This window comes from Hemicordylus capensis, chromosome 6 (assembly GCF_027244095.1).
Source record: "Hemicordylus capensis ecotype Gifberg chromosome 6, rHemCap1.1.pri, whole genome shotgun sequence".
Taxonomy (NCBI): Eukaryota; Metazoa; Chordata; class Lepidosauria; order Squamata; family Cordylidae; genus Hemicordylus; species Hemicordylus capensis.
This window is the reverse complement of record NC_069662.1, coordinates 162,442,424-162,453,916: the sequence shown is the minus strand read 5'-3', so window position 1 is coordinate 162,453,916 and position 11,493 is coordinate 162,442,424. Positions and strand designations below refer to the sequence as shown.

Here is an 11,493-nt window from a genome sequence, read left to right as displayed (position 1 = left end):
CTCAGGTTGGCAGTGGCGGCGGCCCCAGGGGGAAAAAAATTGAAGGGGGCGCAGAAGCGGCAAAGTGCATTTATGAGCGGACATGGCAAGCGGTGCACCCCACGTATTAGATTCCTGAAACAGTAATGGGGGGAGAGGTGCAGTGGTGGGCTGTGGCAAGCCCGCACCCCCCCCCCCCGAGCCACCTTTGCAGATTGGCCACCCAGGGCGGCGCGCTGATGAAAGCCGGGACCCCCTTCTGCAGATGCAGCCGCGCAAGACGACGGCGCCAGGCGCCCACGCGGAGCCCCTCGGGCAGAAGAGCAGCGGCAGGCAGGCTCCGAGCCCTTCCGAAGGCCGCCGACCAGACCCGATCACCCGAGGCCGCGCCCTACTCGCCCCCGCACTGGCCCCACCCCCGCCTCGCCCCTCCCCTTCCCCTCGTCCCCGCCCCCTGGGGCCTGCCCGGGGCTCGATGGCGGGCGGGCGGAGAGGCGGGGGCGTTGTGGCCACGCCTCCTTGTTTACGGCTCGGCCGGGCCTGGGCTCGCCTTTCACTGCCCGCCTCCATGTTGTTGCTTCAGGAGGAGGCGGCGGCGGCGGCGCGCGCGGGGGGCTGAGGCGAAGCAGGCGCTGGAGCGCCGCCGAGGGGGACGAGGCGGCGCCGCGCCCGCGACCGGCGCTGACAGGCGGGAGCCTCCGAGCCGGGGCAGGAGCCGCCAGAGCGGCCGGGCGGGCTGAGAGGAGGCGGTGGTGGCGGCGGCGCTGCAGCACGGAGCCCGGACAGACACCGCTGCCCCCCTCCCCGGACTCTGCCCCCCCCCAGCTCAGAGCCTAGGCGGAGGGCCGAGCAGCGGAATGATATAATTCCCCCCCCCGGGCGCCGGTGGTGGTGGGGCAGCGCGGGGAGGGATGCGCGCGGGGGGGCGGCTGGGGCCGGCCGGGGGGGCAGCAGTAGCCGAGGAGGCGGCGAGTGCCCTGGGCGGCGGCGGCGCCTCCTCCTCCTCCTCGTAGGGAACTGGCAGTTCTGTTCGGGGGGGCCGAAGGGGGGCACGTGGGGGGCAGCTGAGCTGACAGGTAACTTATAGGGGGCCGCTGCCTGTCAGGAGGGCGCCTCTGAGAAGTGGAGCGAGGCGAGCCCTTGGCCGGGCGGCGCGGGGGGAATGATCCGCCAGCGGCATTCTAGGGGGTGGCCCTCCTCCTCCTTCTCCTCCTCTCTAGGGTGTGCTGGAGTAGATGTTGGGGGGGAGAGGTAATAGAAAGAAAGTGGTTTTGTTGGGGGGGTTCTTTTTCCCCCCCTTTCGGAGGAGGGATCAGCGCAGGGCAATCCGGAGTTGGCAGCTGCAGGACGAATTGGGGTTTTTGTGGGGTTAGGTTAGTGGGCAACCCCCCCATCTGTTTTTTTAAAGCGGGGGGGGGGGACTGTCCTAAGGAGAGTATTTTCGTGGCTGGCGTAGTGATTTGGAGTGGTACGGGTGGTTGTTGTTTTTTTTGCTCCTGGTGAGGATAGTCTTTGGATTTGGGTTTTTCCTTAAAAAAAATTTTTTTTTTTAAAAAAACTCCCTCTGCTCTTTGAAGAAGGAAAGAGGACGAGGCACTACAGAAGGGACCTGTATGGTGCTGCCTTCTATTACCATTTTCTCTCCCCCCCCCCTTTTTTTTTGGCTTGGCTTCGTTCCTGGAAGAGTGATTTTTTCCCCCTTCACGTATAAATCCGCCTATTGATTTCCTAAAGGAAAACAAATAAAAAGAAACCCATAAACGCACACCAAACCTGCCTCTGGGAGGGAAGTAGCCAGGTGAAAACACACTCAGTTTCCATGGACAACCCGTCCATTATCACCCAGGTGACTAACCCCAAAGAGGAAGAAATCCTGTCTTGCTCTCAGGATAAAGGTGAGAAGCTCTTCTGTATGAATGCATGATACTGTTGTAATGGTTGACTACAAATGTGGGTAAATCTTGTTGTGCTGCTCTTCCGTTTCAGCTCTGTGCCTGGTTGGTTGTAGGCTGAAGCTGCTGGATTGATGCAACACCCTGAACCCTTTTCAGTTAATGTCTTGCTAAGCTTAAATCAAATGGCAAATTAAGATATAGCTACAGCTACAGAAGTGAAGTGCATTTGTGTCGATCTACATTTATTTCCATTCCTTTTGGTGCTGAGTGAAACTCATGTAGCCTTGTTGACATTTATTGAACTTATTAGGATGTTTTTGAAGTGTTGACATTTGGGCATTGTGGAATTTGTAGTTCTGGAAGAGGCTGGTATAAACATCCCTTCAAAATTGGGATAAAACAATCCAGAGAGACCTTGAGGTGTGGTGTTTGGATCCATGGTTGAGAAACTATAGCTATCCGGCATCTGAAAATGGTCAGGCTAAGCTGACTGTAAGCATACCAGTTTGGGTGTAAAGATCATAATTCACAGTAGGCAAAGTCTGTCTTGAAGGTTCTTCTGGTTCAGAATCCAGCACAGGCCAATTGCTCTTAAACTTCCTTCAGCAGACCTGAACTAAGATTAATGTTGTCATTCTTCAAAATGTAGCATATGAAACAAATCTGGTTTCTGTATTCTCCGTGTCCATGGTACAAATGTAGTCCCCTAAAAAAGGAATACAGACTTTACTAATTTTTTTTTTAGCTTCCTAGTGGCTGCAGAAGGTACTTGATCGTTTTTTCCCCTTCTTTCTGTAGGAAGAATGTTGCTTGAGGTGGAACTCTGCTCTGCTGTAATGCACCTTGTCTGCTTTCTGTTTGGTTAGTTTGGGACTGAATGAGTTAATGGGCAATAGGCTAGCTGGTGATGGCTGGGGAATCCTGTCTTGGAGCAGAATTTGGATCTGATGTCCTCCTAGTTCTTGTTTTAATTATTGGGTGTGTGTGTGTGTGTGTGTGTTTGCCCTTCAAATATAATTTGTGTTGTTAATTTAAAAAGGGAAACCAAACTGTTGTTTTCATGCAGATTTAAGGTACTCTGTAGTCCAGCAAAGCTTAGTTAGAATACATGTGTGGATTCAGTTCTCTACTTTCCCCTCCACAATGAAGAACCTTTCAAATTATTCAGTGTGCTGAACTGTTTAGGTTTTGCCTGTGGTAACTGTATGGGCTCTCCTAATACATAGGAGCCCCAGCTACTAAATATATTTATTTATTTATTTATTTACTTTGATTTGATGTATATACTGCCCTTCCAGATATGGTTCAGGGTGGTTTACATCTCTTATTACATTAGATTGGCCTTTATCTTAATAATATAGACTACTGTCATTTTGGAGTATAAACCCCATGCTTAACTCATAAATAATAAGAGCAGAAGAGAGCAGTGAGATATGAGAGAGAAATCTGAGCATTTGATTATCACTGATGGAAAAACAGAATACACAATCTTCTAAATAAATGTTTTTGACCAGTTCTGTACTGGGATGCTGCTCTCTGAATTACAAATAAAAGATCTTCTTATCCCTTCACAAGTGAATTGTGTGATATGAATGAAGCCCAACTGCATTAGGAGGTAGCACAGACATAATGCTTCACAACTTAACTATCATTAAGAGGGAGAAGGCCATAGGATTGCAGGTTCATTTTCCCTCCCTTTTGCCATTGGTCTATACTGTGGTTCTAGGTCAGGCACAAGCCTGAAACAAGACTACCACCATGGTTTCAGCCTGGTTAGCAAACTCTGATTCATATTAACCATGGCTAGGGCTGAACAGAAAAATTTGCTCATTTGACGGGTGGGAATGTTGGGGCGGGGGGGAGCTTGTGATTCTGTAGCCTGCTCTTGAGCTCTTAACTAAGAGATTGAAATTACAAGGGCACTATGGAAGTGTTTTCCTAGTACTTCTTACAATTGGTGTTTTTACCCACCAGTCTTATAAACAAGTTGAACGCTTTGGGAGCACCCCCCGCCCCTGGAGAAGCAATGCCAAGCCTGCTGCTTGCTGGCACATAGGGTTGGAGCAGCCGGCTGCTTGAAGCTTCCGTTAGTTCCTCAAGTAACAGTCTAGGCGGCTTCAGAGGCTAGGCTTCTGCAAACTCTCGGGGTTTTCTTTCCCACGGGGCACCCTTTCTTGAAAACAATCGTTGGTGGGCTCAGAGGGTGCTGAGAGAGAAAAGGAGGTGGCTCTCAAAAGGGGGTGGCTGCCACTGCTGCTGCGGAGCTGGTATCAGGGAGTCTGTTCTCCTGGGGTGCAGATGTGCTTGCCTGCTGCTGAGCAAGGGCAGTGCTGGAGTACCTACACTTGGAGGAGTTGCACTGGCAGCTGAAGTACTTGCCCCTGATGTCCCAGAACCTCTTGTCATAGTCAAACCCAGCCTCTTCTCTCACTTGGATGTGCCTGCTGCTGAAGAAGGTGATTCTGGGGAAGCGCAGATCCTGGTGGGTCATGAAGATGCTCATGGGGATGAGGTTTGGCTCACAGGTGGTTGATGAAGCTGCTAATATCATAGAAATGGGCATCTGTGCAAAACACCTCTCCATCCTTGTTGTCAAGGTCAAAAAGATAGGAGTCCTCTTCATATACGTCTGCCTCCGAGCCAGAAATCAACTCTCCAAGAGAAAACTCTTAAATGTAATAGACTTTCTCCATGAAAGCTCTTGATGCTGGTCACAAACAAGAAGGCTACTGCTTCCTGGAAGCTTCTGAGCAGGGCATGAAGGCTTCTAGCTGGCCACAGTTAAATACCGAATGTAGGACTGGATTCTTGGTCTGATCCAGCAAGACGCTTTTCATGTTCCTGTGTCATGTCGTTGCAGAATACTAATGAAGCTCTGGTAGTTAAACTAAACTGTGCATGCGAGCGCACCAGACATCCTGATGAGCAGGATGCTAGCAGTGCACAGACCTGGAGTGAATTTGTGATGCCTTTTGGAGAAAGTAAAAAAACGGGAGAGCAGTAGAGATTCTTGCAAGCACAGTGGAAATAAGATCCTGCCTCTCTCCCAAGCCCTTTGCACATGTCAAAGGATAGTGTGATGAGGCAGCTGGTGGCTGGCTAGTAGGCCAAGCCAACATGTGTGGACCTCTGAACTTTACAATGAACATTTTTTATTCACATACAAGCATTGACTGTGCACTTTGACAACTTGTCTGCAAGCACAGCTCTTGGAGAGCATGAGCAACTTTTAACCTGCCTGTAGTGCTGCTTCCTAAATCTCTGTCATTTCTATCATACTCTTTTTTCCTCCTATGAAGCTTAGGATTTCAGCTTCACAGCAACTCTGAGGTGTGTTAGGCTGAGAAAGTGGATGGCTTGAACAGGAATTTGAACCTGAATTCCCTGCATTCCAGCTCAAAAGCACATTGGTAAATAACATTGTTTGTTCAAACAAGTTTTTTAGACCTTTTTAATGTGTAAAATAGAATAAAATAAACAGATCTTCCAAAATCGAGCAAATGGGTTTCGCTGTCCGAACACCATTATCAGTGCTCTATTTCAAGCAGCTGGAAACACTTAAGATTAAATACAGTAACTACAGCTGAAGTAGCCAATCCAAGGACAAGAGAAAAGGAAGGAGTGGGAAATGAGGGCTCTCCAAATTTAACCCTTTATTCACCCTTTAATGGCCAATAAATGCCTCTCTCATTTCCTCCTCAACTTTATTTATATATATATTTATTTAACATATTTGTATACGAACCACTACCAAAGACTCTAGGGCAGGCCTGCTCAACTTAGGCCCCCCAGCTGTTTTTGGACTACAACTCCCATAATCCCCAGTCACTGGACAATAGCCAGGAATTATGGGAGTTGTAGGCCAACATCTGCAGGAGGGCCGAAGTTGAGCAGCCCTGCTCTAGGGGGTTTACAGCAATAAAACCAAGGCATGGATGGATGGAATTGTTCAGTGTACATAGCCTCTTTAATCTTGCGTTTCACAGTATTTCCTTTTTATAGCCAAAATAAACACCTTTGTTTGTGCAACTCTTTCTTCATGTTTTTCTTTCATGTGTTTTTGTCCAGGGTTTCAATCGATCTTTATTATATTGCATGTCTGCTAAATGTTGTTTATACCCTTTTAACAGGGGTCTCCCTGTTTCCCCAATATAAAATTCCTCACTTTCCATACATAAACTCTTGTACACTATTCCCTTAATCTGGTACCAGCCCTCATCCTTCTCACATATCATACAATCCTGCATTTCACACATACTGTCATAGCTTCTGAACTAGATGATGTCTAAAGTCATAGGTGCTGTACAAATCACATTAGCTTTCAAGCCATGTTTTCTCAGGATCTTTTGTGTTTGCCACATAAATCTACCGGTCACATAAGGATCTTTATGTACAGGTAACCCTTCCTCAAATTTATTCTTCCTAAATTGATCCATTGGGTGTTTATAACCATTTATTCTAACAAATTCTTCAGCTTTTTTCCCTTGAAGCCTCTACCTGCTCTCCTGATGAAATCCCCCCCTGTAGCTCTCTGTGTAACATTTGTCACCAACTGTTCTTTAACCACCTGCTGATGTTCTGACTTGCTGTGCAGTATTAACTCTTTCTTTGCTGGATTCCTATATCATGCAGTCTGAATACCATCCTCTCTCAACCATACTACTGTATCAAGGAACGGTAACCATCCCTGACAATTTGGCTGTTCCTTGGTCAATTTTACACTCCCCATTCTATTCAGTTCCCTATACAGTCTCTATAACGATCAAAATATCATCAACATAACATTGTTTGTGCTCCCTCAAAGTGCCAGAGGTATCCTAGCCTGCTTGAAGATAAGATCTGTAATTTGTCTTGACCTCCTAACACTGGTGTCGTCATGCAGGTATAACCTGCTGCTGAAAAATGGCACGGTTACCAGTAAATGATGGTCCTGCTTATTAGCTTGTTTGATCAGTTAAATAAGTCAATTCTGCCATTAATTAAAGACACCTCTGTTCTCTTATGCTATAAAAATGACTTCAGAAAACTATTATTATTATTATTACTAATTTGATTTCTATACTGCCCTTCCAAAAATGGCTAAGGGTGGTTTACACAGGATCCCTGTCCCCAAAGGGCTCACAATTTGAAAGAAATACAAGATAGACACCAGCAACAGTCACTGGAGATCCTGTGCTGGGGGTGGATAGGGCCAATTACTCTCCCCCTGCTAAATAAAGAGAATCACCACATTAAAAGGTGCCTCTTTGCCAAGTTAGTGGGGGTTTACTGCTAACTATAGTGTACTGTCTACTATAGTGTAGATTTAATAGGAAGTAAATTTCTGGGCTATTTTTTAAATGGAAAATATTTTTTACTAAAGTAATATGAAATTAAGTTTTAAAAGCAATAATTTAATGTCATTGAAAATTTAAAAACTTCATACAAATGTCACTTTTACTATTACAAGGTCTCTATTCAGTAGACGTCAAGAAGTCATAATTCAAACAATTGTGATTCTGTTTGAGAAATTTAAAAAAGCTTATTTGACTCTGCTACTTTCTTGGTGCAGTGGGGAAGTAGCTTGCTAGCAAGCAAGAGGTTGTTGGTTTGAATCCCTGCTGGTATGTTTCCCAGACTATGGGAAACACCTATATCGGGCAGAAGCAATATAGGAAGATACTGAAAGGCATCATCTCGTACTGCATGGGAGATGGCAATGGCAAACCCCTCCTGTATTCTACCAAAGACAACCACATGGCCCTGTGGTCGCCAGGAGTCGACACCGACTCGATGGCACAACTTTACCTTACCTATATAGGTAAGTGAGATTCAGTTTTATATAAAAGTGAGAGTCAGTTGTCAACAGTGATGTTAACTGGCATAATAAAATAAAGAATTACTTTCTCAGAATCTGTTGTCAAATTAGATCTGTTTGACAGTTTTTTTAACATGAATAATTATATGGAAGCATACATCTACTATCTAAAGCACAAGTGCTGTCTAGTGATTTTTTAAATTTATTGTTAAGTTTGTATACCACCTTTCATTAAAACAATCCCAAGGCAGATTTAAGTATTGATGCATAAATCATATAGAAATTGACTATACCTTCATGACTATACCTTCATGCCTTCTGAATGTCACTAGGGATGTGCAAATTGATTCAACCACAAATGTATTTGGGTCGAATCGGTGATTTGATGATTCTGCCCCAAATCGAATCACCCTAAAAAGGGGGGCCAGATTTGGTGGAATATAATCACCTCTGATTTGGCCCAAATCGATTTGGGTGCCATTTTGAGGCCCATTTTGCTTTGGCAGGTGGACCAACCCTCTGCTCTGGACTTGGTACCTTGGCCAATCTCAGAGAGTTAGTCTACCTGCTGATCCCAAAAGGGGCCTCGAAATGGTGTCCAAATCAATTTAGGTTGAATTGGTGTGATTTGTCAAGGCAGCTGGGGGGAGCCTGAGATTCGATTCTACCCTGAATCCAATAACAGATTTTGATTTGTGTACACCTCTAGTTGTAACTTGTGTTCACACAGCTGTATATGTTGAGGACTAGCCAGAAGGGAAATCCTTTGCTGCATCAGCTGAGGATGGGGCATTGGGGACTGTTGAAGTGAGAGAAACTTTCATTTGTAAATAAAGAAAATGCAAATAAGCTCGTCGTGACATTCTGAGTGGTAATTAAAGTGGTGCCCTAAGCACATATATTTTAATGTCCTAAAACTGACTTCCAAATAAGTACTGAGGTATAAGAAATTGTTCACTGTTGAGTTTTTTGATAAAATTGCAGCTGAAGTCACACAAATATTAAATGTCTTTTTTATATCTTACTTTTCAACAAAAAAAAAGTTCTCAAAGCAGTTTACATAGAAAAAGAAAAAGGGCTCACAATCTAAAAATAGACACAAGGTAGACACCACTGGAGGGATGCTGTACTGATGTTGAAGGAGGCCAGTTGCTCTCCCCCTGCTAAATATAAGAGAATCGCCACTATGAAAAGGGCTTCTTTGCCCAGTTAGCAAGCCTTCTCATTGGAGGCACATTCTCCCCACCCCCACCCTCCAGTTTTCAGTTATAAGGGCTTTAAATAAACGATTACATGGAGATGTGTTTATTGCTCATTTGAATAGTTCTTGTGGAGGCAAGATGCATAATATCGTTTATATTCAATAAAAGCAGTTATTTTAAGAGTCTGTCTCTTACAAAATTAGCCAAAAGTGCATTCCTTCTAGGCTACTCTCACTTCAGATTAATGTTTACAAGTTGTGTAAGGGCTTTAATTGTGCTTAAATAGTCAAAATTACTCGGTCGTGTTATAGAATTGTAACTCAATAAATAGTAACGTCTGTCTGTGTTGATACTGTGTAGCTCAGCTTTGCAAATTCAACACTTTTCATACCCCAGAAGGATGTCTGAGAAAAGGGATGGAAGGCAAAAAGAGTTTGCTTCATTCCCAGGAATCTGACAAGCAGGAACGCTATGAGTTCTCCTCTTGCCAAACTGTTGGGGAAAGAAGGTGGAAACCACATTGCTTCCTCACTCTCAAATTTTGCCCCATGGGCCTGATCTGAGCTGTTGAGGCTTTCCCCTTCTATCTTGAACTGTTCAGGAGAGGAAGGGGAAGGCCCCCCCCATAGCTGGGGGGCCCCTCTGGAGAATACAAAAGTAAATAAGTGGGTAGAAGTAGAATAAAATACAGCCTGTTGTGCTGACAAGCCCTTAGCTTGTTAAAGTTGAATTGGCTTGTGAACTGATACCATTGAAACAGCTAATCCAGCTATTATGTAAGCTCTGTATTCTTTCCATCGATATGGTTGATACCCCTGGTCTTTTTGCATCTTTTCTTCTGAGAATGGAGCTTCCAGTTTTCTTCATATATTTTTGAAAGCCTGCTTTCCCAAGTTAGTTTCCAAATTATATGTTCTTAGTGGTTCATTAAAAATGTATATATCTTGTTGAATGTTTAAAAACAGAGGTGTAGAGGTGTGTGTGTGGGGCGGGGGGAGAGATGTGCTGCACATTTATCACTGAGTAAAGTTTGTTTTTGTTTGATACCAAAATACCAAAGGAGCCTTCAAGTTGTTACTGGAAGTTGTCTGCAGCAACTTTCTGGATCTCATGGTAGTGTTTAGCACCTCTTGTCATGTGGAAAATCCTGATATAGAAGATATCCATCCTGTATCTGCCATTATGTGTGGAAAGTTCATATCATTAGGAGTGATGTGGCTGGTGATTTTGCAATGTGGCATGAAAAGTTGAGGAATCTCCTCACTCCAACTAAGTAACTAATAGACTGGCCCTTAGGTGTATGCAGTGTTCCCTCTAACAGGGATTCTCCGATGTTGACTACAACTTCCAGAATCCCCGGCTGCAATGGCTTTTGCTTGGGGATTGTGGGAGTTGTAGTCAACAACATCTGGGAATCCCTGTTAGGGGGAACACAGGTGGTATGGTGCAAACCTTAAAAATTTTCTATTTTGTTTTCTCTGCTGTATTACTACAGATTGTGCTCTGGGAACCATTTTCTTGCCACTATCCTTGTTTAAAACTATGGGTCAATTGACAGGGGGAATAGATCCACAAGTAACTAATAATATTTTTAATTTGAATGTAATGTGCTAAAAATTGACCTCGGCCCCTGCACACCAAGTTGTTGATGGTTCCGGCCCACTAGGGCATTTGAGTTGTGCAGCCCTAGGGTAACTGCTCACAGCAGCTATGTAGATCTGGTTGGCCTTGCTGTTAGAAGTGTATGTACCATGAGAGATCTGGTGGTTTCAGCATTTGGCAGTCCTAAAGTGCTGCTCTTCAAGAAAACTGCATGAATGAGAATTAAGATTCTGTGCTGACTGGGGCACGTTAATATTTGGGACAAAGGTCAATGTGTTGTGCAGCTGAGCGGAGCTGAAAGATTTGTATTCCTGCTGTCTGTTTTCTAGTTTGGAGTAATAGTGCAAAACTAAAAATGCAAGCTTCTGTTTTGTTTGTAATTAAGTTATCCATTGATGAACAGTGTTAGAAATCTCATAGGCATCAAATAGTTAATTGACTTTGACTCATGCAGACTGCTAATTCAGAATTGGCTGTGTTTTGTTTTGATGTTTGTCAGTTTTTCCAAAGATCCTGCATCTCATTCAAAATTCTGTGATTGCATTAAAGTAGATATCAAACTAAAATTGCTTTCTCAGACTAATTTACAATTAGGAAAACTTGCCGTAATTTGCCATTGAATGTAGCAGTTTAATTTCATTATCTTTAGCAATGCTGGGGAAGGGGTGTGCATTTGGAGGATTGTTGAAAAGGTCTCAACTGGGAAGCCCTGTGACCAAACTGCTGCATTGTTTTTACCTACTGTGTTAAGCTTAGGTGTTGTGCAAATGTAACTCTTCTAGGATAATTTTTTTATTTGAAGGCTAACTGTTGAAATAGCCATTTAAAAAATCTTAATTATCCTCAATAGGTGCATCGTATCTCTGGTTTTAGTGTAGTAGGACTGGGATGATGTATATTGATTTAGGTTTTTAGCTAAAATTGAGGGTGAGTCAACTCTAATCACAGACCCGCCAGGGATATGTACTGGGACCAATGCTTTTTAATTTATTCATTTTATCTGTATGTTGGGGTAAGC

At 44.4% G+C, this 11,493-nt stretch overlaps 1 protein-coding gene across 4 annotated transcripts in view; it reads left to right on the top strand.

The window, feature by feature from the left end:
* Positions 1 to 443: 443 nt before the first annotated feature.
* CTDSPL (CTD small phosphatase like) overlaps positions 444 to 11,493 on the top strand; it is a 97,759-nt gene continuing 86,709 nt past the window's right edge. Inside the window, exon 1 of one of the 4 annotated variants that reach the window (XR_008310193.1) lies at positions 444 to 1,874. Coding sequence is in view for 3 of the 4 variants with exons in the window: in XM_053263828.1 (XP_053119803.1) it covers positions 1,799 to 1,874 (76 nt within the window). In the remaining variant the exon portion in view is untranslated. The remainder of the gene's footprint in view (positions 1,875 to 11,493) is intronic. The other 3 variants (XM_053263828.1, XM_053263829.1, XM_053263826.1) reach the window with 3 other exon arrangements.